Genomic DNA, 25,828 nt, shown 5'->3' with positions numbered 1-25,828 from the left:
CTTTAGGGCAGTTAAGCTGAGTGCATCTGGAGGGGCGTGACAATCCAACTGATGGGCCCAAATAGCACATCTGAGTGAAACTCTGCAAACGCACATGGCCTAAACACCCGAAAGATTCCTGAGATTTTACGATCTGTGGCTGTGAAAACCATTTTTGAAACATTATCAGATTTGTTTGTTTCTTGTATAGCTTTTAGTGTGGGAGTGCCTGAGACATGTTCGGCTCACCTGATGCAGCGCTTGTAAGGCAGACCCTCCAACGACAGTGAGCGACATCTGCTGTGTATGGTAACTGCACATTATTGTAGTGGAGAAGAGAGAGAGAGAGAGAGAGAGAGAGTGATTGTGAATGTGGGTGTGTGTTTTTTGTATTTTTTTGCAAGAATGTTGGGGACAGTACAAACACCCAATCCTCGAGCAAGCGGAAATAACCACTTATGGTTAAAATCTCAGACCCAGTCAGAATTTGAACCCAGGGCCCTCTGAACCGAAGGCGAGTGCGCTGATCATTCAGCCAAGGAGCCCGACTGTCGGACTACTGTACGAATTCAGGGCCATGTGAAAGCTGTATTTGTGAATGCAGCATGAACATTGCAGACCAGACATGCAGACGCTTGTTGCGAATATGGTCTGCGCAGACAAATCCAAGCATGTAAGACCTATATATTCGTGATAGTACAAGCCAAGAAGACTTGTCATTTGTTTCAGTAAATCATTGTATAATTCACGACAAAAGATGACACAGACTACTACTACTACTACTACTACTACTACTACTACTACTACTACTACTACTACTACTACTACTACTTCTTCTTCTTCTTCGAATTTGTCTTGAGACAGGTATCAACTGGACATCCTCCATGATTCTCTGTCCTGAGCAACGTGTTTCCTGTTTCAGTTGTTCATAGCTTTGCCCTTGTTTGACATCTGTTAACATTCTAAACCTTCTTCTTATTCTTTTTCTTCTACCTATTTTTCTCTCTATCACATTCTGTTGACAATTTCTACATAGCCCTAATACATGACCCAACAAGGATACAAACCTCTTCCTTAACGATTTCATCAGGTGTGTCTTCTCTTCTACTCTTCTTAGTACTTTATCTGTCCACTTCACTTTTTCCATTCTTCAACACAACCATATTTCAAAACTTTCAAAATACTTTCTTTCTTTCTTTCTTTCTTTCTTTCTTTCTTTCTTTCTTTCTTTCTAATTGTCTACCTTTTAGCTCCATATGACACTACACTCCACTCGACACAAAACACTTTTCAAACCTCTTTCTTATATCAATAGAGATTGCCTTAGATCTCAAAAGTCCTCTCACCTTTCCAAAAGCTTTTCCCATGGATATTCTGCTTCTTACTTCTTCTGTACAGTTTCCATTCCATGTTAACAAACTTCCCAAATATCTGGATGACTTTACTTACAGGATTCATATTCACTTACAATAGCTTTTACCAGGGGTTTCATTTTTTAATCATAAATGCAATGCTTAGTTGTTAGTTACTGAGCAACTGGCGGTTGTTAGGTCCCATCTGTCCGTCCGTTTTTATGTTTTGTTTTTTTTTGTTTTTGTTTTTCCATCACAGTTTGACATTCAACATTAAGTCGGACAAGAAGCTGCAAAAAATAAAATCTAGTGTTTTGGAAATCTTGATCATTTTTAAGAAGTCTTAGAAATGAAAATCCACAGCCTGTTTCCAGTAATTCGACCAGTTCAGGAATGAAATAAGAATTGTTCCAGCTGCCGAGGCATTTCGCACCCCTCTGGGGCAATGATTAAGTGATTAATCACTGACAGATGAAACGATAAGATATTGCAGTGTGGAATGAAAGTTGACAAGGAAAACCAGAGTACCAGGAGGAAAATCTGTCCCGCCTCCGCTTTATCCTGTACAAATCTCAGAGTAACCGGGATTTTGAAAAGACTAAGAAAAGCAGCAAAATAAATACACTGACTGACAGAGCAAATGCAACACCAAGAAGGAGTGGTTCGAAAGGGATGAAAGTTGGGGAAAAAACAGAGACGGCACGGACGAATAATTGATGTTTATTTCAAACCGATATGCAGGTTACACAATGCGCACGGCATCGACTCAGTAGGATGTAGGACCACCGCGAGCGGCGATGCACGCAGAAACACGTCAAGGTACAGAGTCAATAACAGTGCGGATGGTGTCCTGAGGGATGGTTCTCCATTCTCTGTCAACCATTTGCCACAGTTGGTCGTCCGTACGAGGCTGGGGCAGAGTTTGCAAACGGCGTCCAATGAGATCCCACACGTGTTCGATTAGTGAGAGATCCGGAGAGTACGCTGGCCACGGAAGCATCTGTACACCTCGTAGAGCCTGTTGGGAGATGCGAGCAGTGTGTGGGCGGGCATTATCCTGCTGAAACAGAGCATTGGGCAGCCCCTGAAGGTACAGGAGTGCCACCGGCCGCAGCACATGCTGCACGTAGCGGTGGGCATTTAACGTGCCTTGAATACGCACTACAGGTGACGTGGAATCATACGCAATAGCGCCCCAAACCATGATGCCGCGTTGTCTAGCGGTAGGGCGCTCCACAGTTACTGCCGGATTTGACCTTTCTCCACGCCGACGCCACACTCGTCTGCGGTGACTATCACTGACAGAACAGAAGCGTGACTCATCGGAGAACACAACGTTCCGCCATTCCCTCATCCAAGTCGCTCTAGCCCGGCACCATGCCAGGCGTGCACGTCTATGCTGTGGAGTCAATGGTAGTCTTCTGAGCGGACGCCGGGAGTGCAGGCCTCCTTCAACCAATCGACGGGAAATTCTTCTGGTCGATATTGGAACAGCCACGGTGTCTTGCACATGCTGAAGAATGGCGGTTGACGTGGCGTGCGGGGCTGCCACCCCCTGGGCGGCGGATGCGCCGATCCTCGCGTGCTGACGTCACTCGGGCTGCGCCTGGACCCCTCGCACATGCCACATGTCCCTGCGCCAACCATCTTCGCCACAGGCGCTGCACCGTGGACACATCCCTATGGGTATCGGCTGCGATTTGACGAAGCGACCAACCTGCCCTTCTCAGCCCGATCACCATACCCCTCGTAAAGTCGTCTGTCTGCTGGAAATGCCTCCGTTGACGGCGGCCTGACATTCTTAGCTATACACGTGTCCTGTAGCACACGACAACACGTTCTACAATGACTGTCGGCTGAGAAATCACGGTACGAAGTGGGCCATTCGCCAACGCCGTGTCCCATTTATCGTTCGCTACGTGCGCAGCACAGCGGCGCATTTCACATCATGAGCATACCTCAGTGACGTCAGTCTACCCTGCAATTGGCATAAAGTTCTGACCACTCCTTCTTGGTGTTGCATTTGCTCTGTCAGTCAGTGTATTATGTAAAAAAACAGTGTAACTGAATCATTTTCTTCTGAAAATGCAAATGTCGCATGTTTCGCACAATGGAGTTATGGTCAGGAACACTCTTATTAAGTGCGGAGCTGTCATTTCCAGATGAAAGTACACATGCCAGTGTATTTCTGACAGGCCTTCCTATATAATAGGAATTAATTCCCATTATATTAAGTTATACTTCAACATGGAAATGAAAATTATAACTTATGATGCCTTCCCTTAATGCTGAATGTGGTTTTATTCTTCACAGGTAGTATGTTGGTACATACTTTCAAACTTGTAACTAGTAATTCAAATATCCTATATCTACCTACACAGCTTGCATATCCAGAACGACCAGTATCGACTGATCAAAAGGAATTGCAAGACATAAGGATAATGCATTTCAGCATAACGCTGTGATTTTTACAGTGAGATTCTCAACTGCCCTACTGCTACAAAAGAGGAGAGGAGAGAAGAGAAGAGGGGAAGAGAGTGAAGTAATTTTAGGTCAGACAATGTAAATTAGTGGACTAGAGTAAATTATTGTGTGAAAAATAAAAAGTAATTTCCCATTAGTTTGGAAAAACAACACCTGTCACAGTAGCAAGAACCTGAACTTAAGTCAGAGTATTGAAAACATGTATTTTGTTTTCATAAGAGAACACTAGCATTAATATTCTCTAACCCTTAGTTAGGGGCTTTGTTTCTTATTCCTTTATATACAGGCCTTAAATAGTTAATTTTGTGCATTTCGAAACTTTGTGTTATAAAATATCGATTCAACTAAAAGTTCTAAAACTTTTCGTAAAATATTATTTTCCACGAATTCCGTGGCCCATACTTCAATTATCCTTATAGATAGAAAATAACAACAGTCTCAAGGCGGTAAGCACCCCTTTAAATCAAACACTGTACGGTACCTTCCAAACTGGTTATATATCCAACCAAGAGCCATCGCAAGGTATCCAATCTCACACACACTTCACTAACACCTTATGTTGAGGACAGCAGGCCACTAAAACAAACTCAATGAAAGCAGCAGCACTCAGGACATTTTAACTAATTATTATGTCATCCGTATGGTGACCTCATGTGGGTGGCATGTCACTGCAGCTGTGTCTGTCACCACCAGAGGGGACAGGAGTACACAAGCCCATAAAAACAAACCCAACCTTCTTCTCCTTGTTTTATTTTCTCTGGCATGAGTAAGACACTAATTTAAAGGATCAGATAACAGCTATGCACTAAAAAGAAATAAAAAAAAGTTCTGTTCTCTTTCCTCCGCATTGGATTTCAGGCACCATGTTCATTTTAACTAGGCTGACATGTATTAATCAACAATACAATCAACTTCCTAATAGTTCTTCAGTATCTATGGAGACTAGCAAAGAGAACAGCTCAAAGTGAATTTTGTGTATGTTCTTGCTGTCCTCCGGTAAGTAAAATGCATTGCATCTTTTTCCCCCTTCCCCTTTTGCTACTTTTCCCGCATGATGACAGGTTAGTGTCACGCACGTGGACTAGACCCTGTTTTACAGACAGGAATGACGTCTGTCTTTTTATTTTTGTTCAAGTTGTTTTATGTTGCAGCGACACAGTTAGGTCTTATGGTGACGATGGGATGGCAAAGGGCTAGAAATGGGAAGGAAGCAGCCGTGGTCTTAATTAAGCCCCAGCATTTGCCTGGTGTGAAAATGGGAAACCATGGAAAACCAACTCAGGGATGCCGACGATGAGGTTTGAACCCACTATCTCCCAAATACTGGATACTGGCCCCACTTAAGTAACTGCAGCATGTCTAAGATGGGATATGCAGTGGAAGAGAAAATGTGTCCGAAAAGAAAAGAATGAGAGACAATAGACAAAAGTGGTGTTAGCCAATGGGAAGACAAAAAAATTATGAGAGTACAGGAAAGGAAGTCGAATCATGAATGCTCAAGTAAGGAAGCTAGCAGAAATGAAATATATATTTGTCTAGGAAACAGATGGAGAGCAGCATCTTACAATGTAAGACCGCAATGATAGAGAACACTTACTTAATCCATCTACTGAACGTCGCCAAACCATCCCAACTGGTATTCTTGGATGGTTTTCTTTAGAGGTTTTATATTCAGTACTCCCTGGATGACTGTATTCTAGATCTTGTCCTTCCCGGGTTTCTTTAGTCTCTACTTTCCGCAGGTATCTCTTCTCTGCCGCCTGGATTCTGCTCTTCGTGCATACCGTTAGTACCCAGCCATAGGTCAGTGTGGGTACAAAGGTAGATTTGTACACAGCTAACTTTGTGTCCTTGGAGATCTCCTTGTTGAGGAAGTTTGTTCGGATGGCATTCAACAAGCGCCCTACTGTTCCTTTTCTCTCTTATATATCCTCCTCCATCTTCCCATCTGAGCTGACTACTGATCCAGGATACTTGAACTTGGGGACTTGCTCCAATAGTTTACCATCGACCATAACTGTGAGAGCCTCCTCATTTCTACAGATGACCATGGTCTTCGCCTTCATCTTGTCCACATTCACCTTATTCGCCTTATTTCTTCAACTATTCCACCCATACGTTGATGTTGAGCTGTAGGTTTTGTTCACTGGAGGCAACAGCAATCAAGTCATCAGTGAATGCTAGGTCAGGAAGTCTTACTGGCCACGTGAGATACCGTATTTATGCAAATAATACCCGCACATTTTGTTAAAATTTTAAGGCACGAAATTGGGGTGCGGGTTTTTTGCGCCAATGTTCGCTCTTTTTTTTTCTTTTCCAAAATCAGCCTTTCTAAAGTTAGGGTGTGGGGATTATTCGCGTAAATAAGGTAATTTCCAACTGACATCTTCTTGGTCCTCTCATGAAGCAAGTTCTTAATTTAGTCGAGGTATACGATGAAAAGAAGAGGACTAGAACTACAGCCTTGCCAGACTCCTTGTCTTGTAGTGAAATCTACATACCTCTCATTTCCTGTCGAGTACACACAAAATAAAAACCTGGGCCAAAAATTTACGGCTGCCGCCTTCGTCCTTGGACCTATGTTTTTGTTTTGTGTGTACTATACACCAAGACTCCTTTATGGCTGTGAAACTTGGACCACTTACAGGAGGCACATAAAGTGCCTGAAGAAATATCATCAGCGCTGTCTGAGAAGGATCCTTAGGGTTAAATGGCAAGATCACCGAACTAAGATCAGTATCTTGGAAGAAGCTGTGAGGCTATGATCATGAAACATCGACTTTGTTGGACAGGTCATGTCATTCGTATGTCTGATTTTTACCTCTCAAAGGAAATTGTCTGTCTGTCTGTTAGGTCATCATCCCAGAGGCTGGTTGGATCCTCAAATAGCACCACCAAAGGATGTGCAGTTAGAGGAAAACCACAAAAACCAATGGCAGAGCCCAAATGAGGCGTACTAAGCAAGATGAGGAGTGAGGTAGTTTGGCATTACTTTCCTCACTGGACCAGAAGGCACTACTGCAGCACGACTGATCCTATGAGCAACACCTTTCATAACATTCAGATACTATTTGTGCTCCAAATGTCATTACTCAGCACCACTCATACCCCAGCAGCTTCCATATTGTCACAGCCATGGATGAGACTGGGACTTTGGTGGAAGCTACACTTTGCTCTGGCCTGTGCCAAGAGACGGATACAAAAATACTGCATCCATCAAGAAATGGCAACAGGCTGACAAAGGAAATTATGTATGCCTAACTGAAAGGTGGCCATCGATACCACTGTGGACAACAACAACAACAACAACAACAACAACAAAATCAGGGACATACTAAAGTCAGACATGAACACCACTAACTGGGAAACAAAAGCAGCTAACCACCTGGTATGGCACTGTCTTAACCATGAAAGTTCTAAAAGCTCTGAACAACAACACCGGAGACTTGAAACTGAGAAGAGAATTGCTCAGAAAGAGAGGGCATTCCTCAGGATGAATAACCCTCAACAACTGGATCTCAATGCTGGCAATGTTTGCCACCACTGTGGAAGAATTTGTGGCTCAAGGATTGGCCTCCACAGTGTCCTAAGAACTCAGACTCACCAGGAACATCTGAGGAAGACAATCATACTCGTCAGTGAGTGATAGCCTATCACTATATCCATGGAGTCTTACATGGTAAGTCGCTGCTCTCCATCTATTTCCTAGTCATACATATATTTTGCTCCTGCTAGCTTTCTTACCAGGCCATTGCTGATAAGTCAACAAGTCTGAAGGCAGAGAGCTGGAGAGGAAGACAGGAACAAACACCCACAAAGATGAACATAATAGCAGGTCACATTGGGCAGGAGCTACAGAAAGAATTCACGTACGCATGTCTGAAAATTGAATCTCCACCAATGGACTCTGTTCTCAACAATCAAAGTCCTTCTCCCTCCATTTCCAATTGGCCTCCATTTCACATTTTATTAGAATGGAAAAGAGGTATGGATAAGAAGGAGATATGACGAGGGGGCAAGGGTGGGAATTTCTAGATACAGATATTCTATTACAATATGCTTTACGTTGCACTGACACAGATAGGTCTTACAGCGACGATGGGATAAGAAAGGCCTAAGAGTGGGGAGGAAGTGGTCATGGCCTTCATTAAGGTACAGCCCCAGCATTTGCCTGGTGTGAAAATGGGAAACAATGGAAAATCATCATCAGGGCTGTTGACAGTGGGGTTCAAACCCACTATCTCCCAGATGCAAGCTCACAGCAGCGCACTCCTAACTACACGGCCAACTCGGCCGGTAGATACACATCTTCAGTCTTAGGGCTACAAGTATGTAATAAGCAATAAAATGGAAGAAAAACAGAAAAAATAAAAATAAGGAAGATATTAAACAAGGAAGAGCTGGGATGTACTAATAAGATGATTAGGAGTAAATATTGTTCTAAATTTATATTCCTCGTCTTTTTGTGATATTATTTTGTTACCAAGCACAATATAAAAATAATTAACATAGCCCATCTATATTCCCATTAAAACAGATCAATGAACGAGAAACTAACATTTACTTCCGGGGTCATTTCTGGGTCATGCACTTGTTGAATCGGAAATTTGCCGCAGGGGTAAATACATTGGAATGTTTTCTGAACAATAACACACACAACAAGTGCACCAGCACTGTTCTGGATTTCACAGTAGGGACTAAACAAAGTCAAATTCATCCAGTCACCAGTGACCCGAACCGATAATAATTAAAAGCAGCATCGGGTCACCAGTCAGCTGATACAATGTAAAATCAAGTCATCAAAATTCACTACCGCAGGGATTTTGCCTGATGTGAAAAAGGGAAACCACAGAAAACCATCTTCAGGGCTGTCAACTGTAGTGTTTGAACCCATCATCACCAAATGCACGCTCACAGCTATGCACCTCTAACCATGCAGCCACTCACCCTGTATTAACATACCCTCTGCCAACCCTTCCGATTTACCCGGAAACTTTCCGCTTTTAAACTTGTCTGTAATAGATAAGAAAAATGTTCCACCTATCAATACATTTATTGTGGATGAATTATTACACTAGTACCGGTTTCAACCTATCTTGGCCATCATCAGCTAGCACACAAATTTACAGTCATGGGATAAATTACAAAGAAGTTACTTAAGAGCATCCGGATGTCTGATAAAAAATGGAAGTAAAATATATTGCAGTATGTTGCGTTAAAATAGCTCTGATTAAAAGTAGCGCTGGTTAGAATCAACTAAAACCTATTGATTGAGCATGGACATGAGTACATAAACACATTAAAATATATATGCCACATCATAAGACACTAAAAATATATAGCACATTAAACACATTAAAATATGGTATTTTAAAAACGTCTATTAAAATTTGAGTTCATGTTGCGTTGCATTCATTCTTCAATCCTCTTGTAGTTCTTGTGTTGATTAAGTTGAATATCGAGAATGTTCTATGGTTGATATACTTTGTATTGGTATGTTATAAGAACTCTTGTCAGTAAAATTTGAAAATTAAGTTGATGTAGCAAGATAGGTTTTAATATCAGAGTAGTTGGTGGTGACACTTCTCTCGTCTATGCCCATTATATGGTCGTTGTCTGTAAAGAAAAGCTAATATGAGTATAACCGAAGATTTCTATATTACTTTGGATCAATACGCTAACCCCAATCATAACATTAACGACATTACAGAGAAAACCAGTATCATTTTTGACAAAGTCATTCCTGCAATAAAAAAACGACTATCTCAAATTAGTAAACACACGTCATAACAAACCGACGAATCACAAACCTAACCCCGCCCCTACCTTCACAATAGCCACTCCTCCATCCCCTCCACCAACATCCATCCACACAGCTCACATGAGGCCCAGACATACTCGCAGCAGAGCACAACAAATATCCAAACATATCGGTACACAACCTCCACAGCAACAACAGTAAGTACTTTTTTCATTTCACACATACATCCAGGCATTCCTTCATACATACGCTATACTCATATTAGCTCTTCTTTACAGACAACGACCATATAACAGGCATAGACGAGAGAAGTGTCACCACCAACTACTCTGATATTAAAACCTATCTTGCTACATCAACTTAATTTTCAAATTTTACTGACAAGAGTTCTTATAACATACCAATACAAAGTATATCAACCATAGAACATTCTCGATATTCAACTTAATCGACACAAGAACTACAAGAGGATTGAAGAATGAATGCAACGCAACATGAACTCAAATTTTAATAGACGTTTTTAAAATACCATATTTTAATGTGTTTAATGTGCTATATATTTTTAGTGTCTTATGATGTGGCATATATATTTTAATGTGTTTACGTACTCATGTCCATACTCAATCAATAGGTTTTAGTTGATCCTAACCATCACTACTTTTAATCAGAGCTATTTTAACGCAACATACTGCAATATATTTTACTTCCATTTTTTATCAGACATCCGGATGCTCTTAAGTAACTTCTTTGTAATTTATCCCATGACTGTAAATTTGTGTGCTAGCTGATGATGGCCAAGATAGGTCGAAACCGGTACTAGTGTAATAATTCATCCACAATAAATGTATTGATAGGTGGAACATTTTTCTTATCTATTACATTGAATCCAATCAATACGGAATATGAAACTTATAAATAATAATTTTAACTCGTCTTCCGATTTTCCGATTTATTTTTACTTCTTCCTATTTTTGACCAATATAACCTCCACTACAGTCAATACTCTTCCCCTAGGATAAATTCTTATGTGCTTGTGTAATTTACACAACCTCATTTTCAAGCATGTTTATTTGATGCTTTATTTTGGTAGTGCACCATCCGTCGCCTTCACATAACGTGTTTCCCGCTCACCACTGCAGCTTGTGTGCTTTACAGCTGAAGATTCGAGATGGCAATCATCCTACAAGCGAGAAAAGCTAGAACACACTAGCAACTCAGTTAGTCGGGACGAAAGAAGAATGAATTTGTTATTGTGTGTTTGCATGCTCTTAAGATTGTTTCTGTGCGTACTTTTGTTGGAGTTGTAGGCCACGTGTTGCCACGTGTTTTTTCTTGCGGTTCTGTGCTTCACCCCCACCCCCTGTCGAAGTCGTATGTTAATAATATGCAAAACATACGGATCTGTTTTGTACGAGGTACTTTTGCATATTTCAGTGCATTTGTGTTCATTCTTACTTCATAATTTCAATGAGTTGCATGTATTTCAGGGAGTTGTATCAGTGACAGTTTCTGGTATTTTCTCTTCATGTTATGGCCAAAAGACGTAACAGATGTTACCTCCAAGTGTTCAGAGATACTTATCAAATAAAATTTCCATTCATTTTACAGTCTAATACAGTAAATGAAACTATTATACATTTCGTTTCGTGTGTCAGTGTGATATAAATATTATTTGTATGTGTCATAAATAAGAATGATTAGGTACATTTTCTTGTAACCATTTTTATGTTTTCTTAGTTTAAGATTTTAAATTTAATGGTCAATTCTCACTGTAACTGTAGATGTGTATGCCTTTTATCCTGTCCTCCTTTCACCTAAACCACAGCACCATATATGTGATAAAATCCAAGAATTAAAAAATCTTCCTATTTTTGATTTCTAAAAGTTGGCAGGTATGTGTTAATAAAATTACACACAGCAGGAGGGTAAGTGTAGTTTCTGAGTTTGTTCTACTGACCCAACAATTTTAATGTGTGATCAGATATTTAAAACAAAAGAACAGTACATTCCCTCATAAAGTGGTCCCTAACATTCTTCTCTAAATTATAACATCACTCGCTCAGAAGTACGACTCATACTCACTTATCTCTCCTTGTGGTAAGTTCAGCAAGTACCACCTGCCACCTCACACGGAGTTTGTTCACCATTTCCTGAACAGCAATACTCTCTGGCGGCTGAGAGCGGCCCACGATCTCACGGCACGCAACACTCATATTTGACATCATGCTGAAATGAAAGGAGAGAAATTACAAGGACTGTAATTATCTTCCTTCCCATAATCAATTATAAATCAATGGTGTGGCAGATGATGATGTTGAAAAATTACCTTCGTATAAAATAGCAACAATATTCACTAAAACAGAACAACATTAAACTTATTCCTTTTTCATTTTCTAAACAGCAGAGCAGTCACTACAAAGAGTCCTGGCTAAAAGTAAATCCAAATTAAAATTATAATCTAAAAGTGAATATATTTTGCAGTTAAGGACTGGATACATAAATAAGAAAATATAACTGAGCTAATTTTTTTTGGAGTAATGTTTAAAAAAATTATTGTAAAATTGCAAAAACTGCAGGAGTGAATAGCTAAGTGAGGTTCCATTGTACTTCAGATATTAATGACTTATTTTCGTAATGTATACATTCTTTGTAAAATCTGAAGGCGTTTGGAATGGTAATTAGTAAGAAGAAAACTGTAGTCATGCACTGTAGAAAAGAGAAAAAGAGAAGAGAAGCCAAGTGAACATAGATGTAGAATGGTTAGAGAATTTAGAACAGTTTACATATCTGGGTAGCATTATTAATGGAAGTAATGAAATCAAAACTGAATTTAATAATATACTAAGTAAAGGTACAACATTTTATCATCAAGTCAGAGAGCTTTTATGGGATGACAAAGTACCCAAGAGAACGAAATTAACATTATACAAACAGTATTTCATACCAGTTGTAACATACGGACTAGAAACGCTGGGAACTAATAAGAGACAAGTTAGTAAGATCCAAGCAGTAGAAATGAAATTTTTAAGAGCATAGGTTATAAAGACAAAAAGAGATAGAATTCAAATATTAAAATCAGAGAAAAGAATCGTTAGTACAGAAAATACAGAAAGCAAGATTGAGATGGTTTGGACATGTAAAAAGAATGGGAAAGGAACAGGTAGCAAGAAGGAAATTGGAAAGAGAGGTTAAGGGAAAGAGACCAGTTGGAAGACCGAGAAGAAGGTGAATGGATCAGATTTGGAAGGACATTAGAGAAGCCGGATTGGACGTGGCGGAAGTAATGGATCAGGAAAAGTGGAAGGACAGAAAGGAGTGGAGGAGGCTTGTTAACCACACACGGGCGACTGGAGTGGGACACTGAAGATGATAATGATGATACATTCTTTGTGTTGAATTACTGCATTTAGTACAGTAGCTTGAGTAATGTAATATTATCTCAAAGACAACTGGTGCTTTACCAATTCAGCAACAAAGACAGTACACACTAAGCTTACAGGAAGTACACAATTAAACAAAATTTGCTATTTAAATTCCCTTATTACCTGTGATTCCTGGTTTACAAAACCCATTTCAGTTGTCTACCATAACAGATTACTCTCCACAACCTATCAACTTGATAGTAGAGGGTTACATAAAACGAACAGTTTTCAGAACAACCCCATTTCTGTCTTACAGCAGGAAGGAAGATGTGATTGCTTTCTAAATGTGAAGAAACTCTGGGAGTAGGCATCAATTTTACATGTTGCTGGCTTGCTTGTTGTTTTACTGTACATTCATTCAAGATGAAGTACACAATTACACATTACCTCAGCGTGTGTTTTCAGTGGAAAATTACTGGATGTGTTTAGGAGATAGTATGGTGTGCGCAATCCTCCTAACAGAGACACGATACTGGCTACAGCGAGAGAATTGGAAACAACTGGGTCTTTGTTGAGGGAGTGAGGAAAGCATCACACATCTGGTTTGGCCGACATGGCAGATGATGTTCAGACTCATTTGTTTCGGTCTAGCCAGCCTGGTAGCCACGATCGTTAAGGTGTTGAAGTCCATACGGTCTGACACCACGGTAGATCAGTTCAAGACCCACTGATCGAAAAAAATTCACCATCAGAATGTTGGCCAGCAGGGTAGAGGAGGTGGTGGTATACAATTTCTGATCACTAGATTGCATACCAAAAGGCTGGATTAAATTCACTATGTTCGTATGAAGTGCGGGCATATGGCATTGTTGATGGCAATTCATCCATCGGGTGGGGATGTAAAGCTCTGAACAGACCCCTTGGTGTTATTCAACAGGAGTAGGCTACATGCCGACACCAGGTTTCAACCCCTCCCTACCTCATTATCATCATCATCATCATCATCATCATCCCACATCCAGATGTGCAGGTCGCCTATGGGAGTCAAATAGAAAGACCTGTACCAGGCAAACCAAACTTGTCCTCGGACACTCCTAGCACTAAAATAAATAAATAAATAAATAAATAAATAAATGCTTTGGTCTCCTAGGAAATCGTTATGTCGTTTGTCTTATGAGGCGGGGTATTCGTATTTCATATGTCAAAGAGCAACCAAGGTAAAGAATCTGTGCCCATACAAGATGAATGCCATTCATAAGTTACAGACATTACAGGCTCAAAAGCACTTGACCCAGAGCAGTCATGCTTTCTATCTTGAACAAATTTCCTGTACAAGCTTTAACGTTTTAACAGCCAATTTAACGTAACTCATGATATTAACTCAGTGTTCCTTCCCCACTCTATATAAACAATAATCCGCCATTATCATCTTGTTTCTAGACAAGAATCTACCGCACTGTACACCACAATAAAAGTAGCTCTCAAGGATGAATACACTTAAGACAACAACACATCCTGTCTTACAAAACAACAAAATGGAACAACTTGCAGGGGAAAAACAACAAGTAACACAAACAGTAATGCAGTTAGGAAGCCTAATCTCCATTTATAGAAATGACAATGTATTGACTACACAATTTAAATCAGAAGCTGTATATTAATGACCTTACTTACCGATGTCTCATCGTTACTTGCTTCTCCAAATCCTTCTGTTTAGCTTTGGCTTCTGCCAGAGGCAGTTCTTTGGTCTGCCATTCAGCGATCATACCTTCCGCTGAATTGAGCCAGTCTCCAAAAGCTTGGCAACTGCTATGCAATCCTGACCAAGTGTCTCTGCACTTCAGCCAGCGACTGTGAACACCAATATATTGGAGTGACAAATACATGTGGAAAAAACAGAAGAATATGCTTAAATGTTCACAAAGAGCCAATTATGCTTGAAATTGTCCCCAAGTACTTTTTTCAAGTTGCTTTACGTTGCACCGATATAGATAGTTTTTATAGCAACAGTGGGATAGAATGAACACTAATGCACTGAAATATGCAAAAGTACCTCATACAAAACAGATCAGTATGTCTTGTATATTATTAACATATGACTTTACAAAAATGGGTTAACCAATTTCTCAATGATGTAAAAGAAAAAAATTTTGGAGGATAAAAAATATTTTTTTTGTTTTCATCTGAAAGAAGTTGCTTTATTTTTAACACTGGCATACAACTTTAGCTGTTTTATTGATAATCACAACAGGGGTAGGAGAAATTATGATCAGATGCAGCCACTTAATCATAATCCAGACCACTGAAGAAAGGTTCCTAAAATGATAGCTGGTTGGTGTCATGGGGTAGGTGCCAGGGGACTTGAAATAAGGTACTATCCCAGCATTTGTCTGGAGGGAATGCGGAAAAAACTCAAAGTAAAACCTCATTCAGAGTAGCCGTTGGTGGCACCGGGATTCAAACCTCGGATCTCCGAACGTCGCAGCTCCTGAGTCCTCTCGTAACACAAAATACTGGGCCAGAACGTGAAAACACAAAATGCTTTTACCATTTTTCAGGGAGAGTATGAACTTTCGCACACATTTACAGCAGTCTCTGCCCAAGCTTTTCTTCTCCCTCTGTTCTCCTCAGCACGTAATGAAGTAATCACTACTAGCCCTTTTCCTTTTCTGCTTTTTCATTTCCCAGTTTCTGAGATGCTTTTTACGTTTTCTGTAACTAACACTGATAAGACTCTGATTATGTCCACATAAATTATCACCACCTTCAAAAGCAGAAGCTATCTTTACTTGGTTTGTAACCAGAAAATATGACCAATAAGAAACAATAAATGTTCGTATCATCATCATGATCATCATGACCATCACCATCACCATCACATGCAGTTTCCAGCTGTTGACCAGGTGTGCTTGGAACATAAACCTCTCCATCTCCTCTTGTCTCCCCACCTCTTCTCCCTCGTCACTCTTGTCCAGTCCTCTCCTCTTCTCTGTACACACTCTTCCACTCCTTTCATCCTCCTGTCTCTTAGTCTTCCTCTTGTTCGTTTTCCTATTATCTCCATTTCATGCATCCTCCTCGGAATCCTTCCCTCTGTCATTCTCTTCATGTGTCCATACCATCTAAGTCTAGATGCCTCTCTCCTGTTCTGTAGAGACTCTTCTTTTACTATATCTCTAACCTTCTCGTTTCTCATCTTATCCACTCTTGTCACTCCTATCCTGCTTCTCAGAAATTTAATTTCACTTGCCTGTATCCTAGTCACAGCTCTCCAAGTTTCTACTGCATACATCAGAATAGGTACATGGTACGTCCTGTATATCACTCTTTTGCTTCTCTGAGGGACATCCTTGCTCCAAACCAAGCTTCTGACACTTTTCAGGAATGCTCCTCCTGCTTGTCTTCCATGCTCAATTATTTCCTTATCATTTCTTCCACTTTCCTCTATGATAATTCCCAGGTACTTGAAACTCTCTACCTTCCAAAGCTGCTCACCTCCAAGCATTATCCCTCTTTCTAGTTCTGATCACCACATCACTCTTTTTGACATTAAATGTCATTCCATATTGTTTCAACTCCTCTTCCTTTCTCCCCAGAATAACAAGCCATCTGCAAACACCATCACTTTCAAAAGCAGAAGCCATCTTTACTTGCTTTGTATACATGGCCAGTAAGAAACAATAAATGTCTGTATAACACTTGATAATTTACATTAATTTATTGCACTGAATACTCTTCTATGGCAATGAATTATTAAAATGAAAATAATATCTGCATTTTTATTCCATTTTTAACTAACATCATACCGAGCTTGATAGCTGCAGTCGCTTAAGTGCGGCCAGTATCCAGTATTCGGGAGATAGTAGGTTCGAACCCCACTGCCGGCAGCCCTGAAAATGGTTTTCCGTGGTTTCCCATTTTCACACCAGGCTGTACCTTCATTAAGGCCACGGCCGCTTCCTTCCCACTCCTAGTACTTTCCTGTCCCATTGTCGCCATAAGTCCTATCTGTGCCAGTGCGACATAAAACAACTAATATATAAGTAATAATAATAACAACGTAAACGTTTCCACCTTTTCAATACTAAAATATATTCACAAAATTATAAATTACACGGTACAAGTTTCGACCCATCTAGGGGTCATCATCAGCCGTATTGGAGCAAAGATCACTTTTGGCGAAATCCTAAGAAAATGTTATTTTAAAGAATAACAAGTTAAATGAGATGTTATTATGGTAATAGTTAATAATACAAGGAATATACATACTAAGAGGTTTTTAACAAAGAAAAAAATTGTAAAAATTATTATCATGGAAATCAGTAAGTTCTTGTATTGAAATGACATATATAAAATTATATATGGCTTAGGAAGAGGGCTTAAGGTGGGGCTGAACGGTGCGGGAGAAAGTGTAATTGTCTTGGAAAAGTACCTTTGATTAAATTTAGTACTGAAAAGGTGGAAACGTTTACGTTGTTATTATTATTACTTATATATTATTCTCAGTTCAATACGGACCAAAAACATGAAATTCATAACCATTAATAAAGCAACTATTTAAAAAAAAATTTAAACTAACATCATACCAAAACGGACACACATCATGGGCCAGTACTGTGGCACCATTATATGCAAACATTTAGTAACTATCAGTTAGTCTGATTTTGCAATTCTGTCAAGATTTAGATAGCCCAGTTCAGTAAATGCAGTTTGTATCATTAACAGTAGGTGGCAGCATCTAACTCAATTTTTACAAATTTCATGGTTAGCCCATTTTTGCATACATCTATTCAAATGGAATAACATATTATTTTCTTCTGCCTTTCAATACCTAACACTTTGAACACAGGCATATTTATAAAGTGTTAACTGCTGTCTACTGATCATTTCAGCCATATTATGAGCCTTTATAACTTCAACATTCTTTGAACTAAATTAATTATTCTCTTTGCATCCTAAACTATATTTATCTGTCTCAGCACTGAAATCACTTTTTTTTTTTCATCGGTGAAATATCAAAGAGTGCTAATGTGTTTATTGCATTTTTTAACTCTTTTTTATTTTTTCATTTATTTCAAATCATGCACATAATTAATGATTACAATACGAATTGCCTGTTGTTGGAAATTATACATTTTCCAGCTAACTTGTTCTCGGTTGCCAGAGTTTCACCCCAGTGTGCCAATTTGGGCTCATCAGTTGGTAACTAGCACACCTACCAAGACGCATGACTAGGGCATATAGTGGAGGCCACTGCGTAGGCTACTTGGAGCCACAGGCAGTGCCGATGCACTATGAGAGACTTGGTCTCTTGTGCAAAAGTTGATACCTACCAGGCCATTAGATGATATAAAAGTATAACATGTGATGAATTAAGTAATGAAAGGTGGAGAAATACATTTATAGGAATAAATTAATTTGTTACTCAAAGTCAATACAGAACCAAAAATTCATCAATTGTCATTTCATCATATGACCAATAACATATGAGTAAACAACACAGTAAAGGTTTCCACCTATTCAATACAAAATATATTCACAATATTTTAAAGTTACATGGAACTAGTTTCGACCCATCTAGGGGTCATCATCAGCCACATCAAAGCAAAGATCACTCTTGACGAAATCCTAAGAATAATCTTACTGTTAAAATTAACATGTTCTTAGGATTTCGTCAAGAGTGATCTTTGCTTTGATGTGGCTGATGATGACCCCTAGATGGGTCGAAACTAGTTCCACGTAACTTTAAAATATTGTGAATATATTTTGTATTGAATAGGTGGAAACCTTTACTGTGTTGTTTACTCATATGTTATTCTCAGTTCAATACGGACCAACAACATGAAATTTATAACCCTTAATCATATGACCAAGACGTAATACAAAGAAATGAAAGGAATCCTTACTTGTGTCGTTCCGTGAATCCTCTGTTGACTTGGGACCACTCCTCGCGTAGTTTGTCCACTACACGTCGCACTTGGTCGCCTTGCTCTCGTCTTGCACGTTTCATCACGCTGTCGCGATCGTATTCCACCTCGTCAACGCTGGGCTTTAGAGCAGCTAGACTCTCCTTCACTTTCTGTGAACAAGTCAAATCCCACCATACATGAACAAAAATGCCACACCGAGCTGGAAAGTAGACATCATTATCAAGGAAGTAACATTCACTGAAGTGTTAGGCAGATTAGCAAATTCTTTCTGAAAATGAAACAAACACATTTTACTGTAAATGATGATGCCCATTTATTCTAATCTATTTACTGTACATGTTTTATGTATAAAATATGTACAGTTTTTCTGAATTCCTTGCTGTTCAAACCAAAAGAAATTCCAAAGATGATAGGCAGGGCCAGAGGTCGTCCTCATCGTCGTCGTCCTCCTCCTCCTCCTCCTTCCACCATTCCTCTTCCATCATTTCTTACCAGTCCAGGTTTCTTCTTCTTGCACTCCTCTTTATCGAATTGATCCATCTTGTTCTAGATCTCCTTCTCCCTCTCTTTCCCTTCAGCTTCATGACCATCATCATCTTCCAGCTCCAGTTTTCCGGGTGTGATGTACAAGTGCTTGCCACTTCTTCCTATCGAAGTATAGTTTCTGTTCCTCTATGTCCTCCCACTTGGCATTCCTCTTGCTGACCTTCGATTTCACGTGTCTATCCATCTATTCCTTGGTCTCCAAACTGGCCTCTCCCCTTTCACTCCTCTGTCAAAGTAATTCCTTGCTGTTCTTGTTCTGTCCATCCTCATAACATGTCCAAACCAATCATCATCATCATTTCCCCTTATCCAGCTCCTGCCGGGTCAGGGTATTTATGGCACTTCTCCATCTTCCTCTTCCCGTCCACCATTCCTCTTCCATGATCTTGTCCCAGTTTAAATTTCATCTTCTGATGCCTCTCTTCACTGATTCAATCCACCTTGCTGTCTAATCCTCGCACTTTGTTTCCAGCCTCTGCCTTGGAATTCTATTTTCCTCCATCCTCTTTACACGTCCAAACCACCTTAGTTTATTCTTTTCAACTCTCTCATTTAGCTTCCCTATCCCAACTTCCTTCCTAACATCTTCATTTCTCACTCTGTCTTTCTTTGTCTTTCCAATCATACTTCTCAGTAATTTCATCTCACTGGCTTGAATTCTATAGTACTCTCTTGCCTGCAAGTCAAAGTCCAAGTGTCAGCTGCATAAGTCAGAATGGCTACATAGTACATTTTGTATATTATCTCTTTACTTTTCCTTGGTATTGCTTTTCTCCAAATAAGTTTACTTACACTTTGATAGAATGCATTACTCTGCTGTACCCTCCTGCTAATCTCCATGTCCACCCTAGCATTTTGCATTAATTTGCTTCCTAGGTATTTAAAGCTGTCCACAATATCCAACCTCTGACTTCCAATTTTTACAGTTCCCTTTCCCTGCCTCTCCCCTCTCAACATCACCATAGTCTTGCTTTTCTCTGTACTGATCTTCATGCCATACCTCTCAATTTTTTCGTTCTGTAAATTTAGTTGTTGTTGCACTTCTCTGCTGTTCTCTCCCCAGATCACATCATCTGCTAATAGCAGTATCTTCATCTCTTTATCTCCATAGGCTTCCTTTGTTTCCTTCACAATTTTGTCCATGAACAGAATAAACAAAAGTGGTGACAGCACACTCCCCTGTCTTAGTCCAGTCTTATTCCTAAGCTATTCTGTCTTTCCAACTGGGGTCAGTACTCTGTCCAAACCATTGTCTTTCTAAAAGCTCGATAATGGGTATTTTGATGACAACCTGCTTCCTGATTGCTTCATTTCAAATCTTGTCCTTCCTGATCTTTTGTTTCACTGTTCTGATGAATATCATTTCTGTTGACTGGATTTTACTATTTGCCTTGTTATGCACAGTACAAGTTTCAAGTCCATACGTGAGAACTGGAATGAAGTAGGTATGAAACATGGTCAATTTTGCTTTCTGGGGTATTTACTCATCCCAAAGTAGATTTCTCACTTGAAAATAAAATTGAGGAGCTTTCTGAGTCCTACAAAGTATTTGTTGGGTTTTTTTTTTTTTTTTTTTTTTTTGCTAGGGGCTTTACGTCGCACCGACACAGATAGGTCTTATGGCGACGATGGGATAGGAAAGGCCTAGGAGTGGGAAGGAAGCGGCCGTGGCCTTAATTAAGGTACAGCCCCAGCATTTGCCTGGTGTGAAAATGGGAAACCACGGAAAACCATCTTCAGGGCTGCCGATAGTGGGATTCAAACCTACTATCTCCCGGATGCAAGCTCACAGCCGCGCGCCCCTAACTGCACGGCCAACTCGCCCGGTATTTCTTGGCTTACTGTGTTATCTTTTGAAATGATACTTCCAAGGTATTTGAAGTTAGAAACAGGCTGCACTAAAGTTCCCTCCAGGAAAATCTTTGAATCTGTGCCTTTCCTGTTGATAATCATTTCAACAGTTTTTTGTTTTACTGATATTTAGTCCATATTCTTTAAACTTGCTGTTCTAAAGATTTAGTTTCTGCTGTACTTCTGCTTCATTTTCACCCCAAATCTCCCTTGAACTTCATCTCCAACACTATTTTGGTATTCTTTTCTGCTCCATCTTCTTTACATATCCATACCATCCTAGTCTATTCCTATCAATTCTCTCATTCAGATTTTCTATTCTGACTTCCTTTCTAACATCTTTGTTTCTCACTCTGTCATTCCTTGTTTTCATATCATACTTACGTATTTCATTTCGCTGGCAATAAATGTGAAATGTGACAAAGACATACACAAAGATACATCCCTATTTTCTTATAAATACAGCTGAATTGCAACATTATATTTTTCAAGAATTTCATGAATAATATACTATTTCTATGACAAAGAAAAAATATGAAAAACAGAGTTTGAGTTTTTAAGAAAGAAATGTATTAATTTTGAAACTTTCAGCTGCAAGAGAACTAGGACCAAAAGAAAGAATTATTTGGGAAAGGAGCCTGGAGTTCTATTTCTCTCTTCAAGGGCTGACAGTACCACTGATGGCTGAGTTTTCCCAATCTTTTTCCACAGGAGATCACTAGACTCTGCTATACCACAGGCAAAAATACAAGCAAGTCTCAAAATGAACAGCGCAAAAGATCAACCTCTTTCCAACTTTATTAGAAATATTGAACTTTCTGATGAATCACCGATGACAAGCGTTTTACCTTAAGGCACTCCTCTTGCTCCGGGAAAGCATCAAACTCTCTGCCACAGAGAGGGTAGGAGTTTAGTTGTCTCGAGATGATCGAAACGGCCTCCCTCACCTTATTAACTCTCGTCACAAAATCTGCCGTCTGAGCTGCGCTCGCATCCTGGAACAAGAGTAATGAGAGCTATACGATAACAGAATACGGTAGGTCCTATTTTCCTGCATTAACTACAGTACTATGAATGTACAGAGCAGAAGGTAGGAACATTACACAGTTATATCCAATGACTGGAGTCCTCAGTTCTCATTTGTATCCACATTTCCTTGTCATGGTATGTAAGAAATAGATACGGGACAACTTGTACAATAATATATATATATATATGTCATTAAACATTCACTACCAGCTGCCTCAGCAGCTTGCCGCTGTTGGGGCCACCTACTTGACAGCAGAGTTGTATAAGGGACAGTCAAATGTAAACCAAACGCTCACTACAATGTGACCATGGAATGGTTTTATTCAGACGTAATTACCAAAAGTGTTAGTACATTCATCCCACTGGGAGACAATCTTCATAAAAGGAAAGAAAAATTCCATCTAATCAATACATTTATTTTCTTGTAAAGTATTACAATCTAGGACCGGTTTCGACCCTTCATAGGTCATCCTCAGCTATATCAGAATCACATTTGCATTTCTATCTTATACCTCTGAAAGACCTTCATGATATATTGTTTCATAATTTTCAGTGAAAACTTATCTTAAAAACTTACAAATTTCTAAGCGTTGTGTTAAAATTAAAAATTAAAATTACAAAACTTTGTCTATTATATACATGCCCTTGGGCTGACAGAATGCATCCTTGGGTTGATTAAGCATCTATCTTAGGTATTGTTGCTTATTCTGTTGAATCGAATCCCTTTTATACTTATGTACAATCGTGAATAAACTATCAGTAAAATTTGATAAATAAAGCTTGCGTGATAATTATAATAAAATATCATGTTACATCTTTATACCTTATTGCTGGAGTGATATTATTTTAGGCAAAATATAAATGCGTGTTGAACTCTATAAAATATTTTTACATAAACACACTAATGCACTTTAAAGTCTAATCATTGTACTTTAAAATCTAAAATACTTATTGCTTGGATCTTGCGTTGTTATGTGGTAAAATATTATAACAATTTGTCTTATATAACATCAGATATTGATAATGTTTAAATATGCCGTGTATGGTTGGCTTTTGATCTAATGATTAAATGTCAGTTCCTTCTTGCACAAAATTACAAGTTTCATATTATGTTGATTATGTATTGTATAAAACATAAAACATAAATGTCTATTAATTATGAAACAATATATCATGAAGGTCTTTCAGAGGTATAAGATAGAAATGCAAATGTGATTCTGATATAGCTGAGGATGACCTATGAAGGGTCGAAACCAGTCCTAGATTGTAATACTTTACAAGAAAATAAATGTATTGATTAGGTGGAATTTTTCTTTCCTTTTATGAAGATTGGTAAATGTCAATACGGAAAATGAAATTCATAAATCAAGACACTGGGAGACAAGACGATCAATTCCAGTTTTGTAGAAAGAGATAGGTCACTGACGGATCCACAGCCGCACCCACTCTTGCACTTCCTTGTCCGAATAAAACCGATGTCCACGAATGTCTTTCTTCAGGTCGCCAAAAATGTGAAAATCACAAGATGAAAGATCTGGGCTGTATGGAGGATGTTGAAGGGTTTCCCAACCAAATTGGATTGGAAGTTTGGAGCGAATATTATCATGCAACAGGATGACTGTCTGACAACATTCCAGAGCATTTTGACTTTGTGGCGCGCCGCAGTTTCTGCATAGTGCTGCACCACCAGAAAACGTACCACACTTCTCCGCTCTTCTTTGCTTGCCTCCATTTCTACAGCTGGACAAACATACTAGAGCAATCCACGCACCAACAAAGACATAACCCAACAACTGCATGCAGCTGTGAGTTGTCACTATGCAGTTCTCCTACCACAGCAAAGGCAGTTATCGATACGTAACAACAGTGTTGCCATCTTTCGTGCGGAACGTGTGTTATGGCGGGTGTTTGGTTTTCATTTGACTGCCCCTGATACATTGGAAATAGAAATATACCGGTATTTATTTAAAGTTAATTACCAGCACGACCAGAGGACCCTTTGGCTGTAAATAACTGCCATTTTAACTTAAATGTATGAATGAATATATACAAAATCTAATAAAAAGAATACATAAAGTGTAAAATACATTTTCCTATTGAGGATTAAAAAAACTCACTTTCATAATATGAAGCTATCAGATCATCACCTGAATTGTTATTGTGCAAAAGTCACATATTTCGTCTTCTGCAATCACTGTATTACTACAAAATTTACTCATGCTTGAAGCTTTCTCTACTACTAAACCACCATCACTTGCTATTTCACTCAGTTTGAAAAGCGCAAAAATTGGCTCATAAACAACAAGTAAAAGAAAAACTAAGGTTGTACAGCATCAAGAATAGAGGACACTTGAGTCATCTACTGGAAGAAAAAAGAAACTTCTTCTGGCTTCCGAAAACACAAGCATATCAGAGTGCACTACACTTAACGAGCACCAAATGACTTTACTCCTCTACTAGAGCAAAGGTGTTAAAGACCGCAAGCCAGACTATCTCAGAGAGCTTGAGACTCAACATAAGCAAAGCCTAACAATGAGTAAAGTACTACGGACTTTCAGTGAAAACATTTGTTACATCACAGAGTTATATTGGTATAAGGGGAAAACGGAATTATGAAATAAAAGGGCACAAATGAATAGTTTATAACTGTAAGGTTCTTTGAATTAATGAATTAATTTCTAATTACTGTACCTGAAAGAGATAACATATGTTTAGTACCCTGGACTCTTTTAAATATTAAATACATAGGATATTTTATTAAAATTATTGCTCATTTACATTAGCATACAACAACCAACATTGATCTCTTATAATAATCACAAATATCCAAAGATCCAAAACCAAAGTATTGCCACCAGACATATCGATACATCGGTCATCTCTACATCCTCCCCCCACCATAATAATCACACTCATATTTTCTCGATGAGCCGTTCAACTTTCTTTCTGGCCCTCTTAGGTCGTTCAGTAGTGGTAGGGGGGAAAAGATGTATATCGATCATGAAAACGACCAATGTCTAGATTCGTCTGATGACAATACTTTGGTTTTGGATCTTCTGACTTTTGCGATTACTATGAGAGATCAAGATCGGTTATTGTTCCAAACCAGTTGAGTAATTATCCCACATTTGGAATGGCAAGTCTAATGTCAGGTCCTGTATCTATCCTATTATTTGATTCTGTGGTGTACCGATGAAGAAGAAAAAGGGGTATCAAGTGTATTTTGAAATACTGGTTAAAAATGACAGGACACAAGGGGAATGAGGATATCGGCAGAGAAGATCGTGCTGAATGCAGAACCTCCATCAGTCATTCGGCATCCACAGTACAGAAACTCCAATGTAGGACACACCAAGTAGGAAACATTTCTCGACGAGGGTACGCCACCAGAAAAAGTATTTCGCAATACCAAGATAAGTTCCTAACCCTCTCAATTTCTCTACACCCTGATCATCTGAACAGAGAATTCTCTGTTCATATAGGCAGGACATAATATGCTAGTAAACTGCAAAACTGCAGTCAAAATAGGAAGAA

The 25,828-nt window shown here is 39.2% G+C and overlaps 1 protein-coding gene across 1 annotated transcript in view; it reads right to left on the bottom strand.

The window, feature by feature from the left end:
- LOC136884743 (dystrophin, isoforms A/C/F/G/H) overlaps positions 1-25,828 on the bottom strand; it is a 1,317,506-nt gene that overhangs the window by 894,276 nt on the left and 397,402 nt on the right. The window contains exons 39-42 of the mRNA XM_068230054.1: positions 22,114-22,260; positions 18,845-19,017; positions 14,613-14,789; positions 11,659-11,802 (exon numbers count right to left, since the gene is read on the bottom strand). Of these exons, the coding sequence (XP_068086155.1) occupies positions 11,659-11,802; positions 14,613-14,789; positions 18,845-19,017; positions 22,114-22,260 (641 nt within the window). The remainder of the gene's footprint in view (positions 1-11,658; positions 11,803-14,612; positions 14,790-18,844; positions 19,018-22,113; positions 22,261-25,828) is intronic.

Source organism: Anabrus simplex, chromosome 13, assembly GCF_040414725.1.
Source record: "Anabrus simplex isolate iqAnaSimp1 chromosome 13, ASM4041472v1, whole genome shotgun sequence".
NCBI classification, from domain to species: domain Eukaryota; kingdom Metazoa; phylum Arthropoda; class Insecta; order Orthoptera; family Tettigoniidae; genus Anabrus; species Anabrus simplex.
This window is presented reverse-complemented; position numbering and strand designations above follow the sequence as displayed.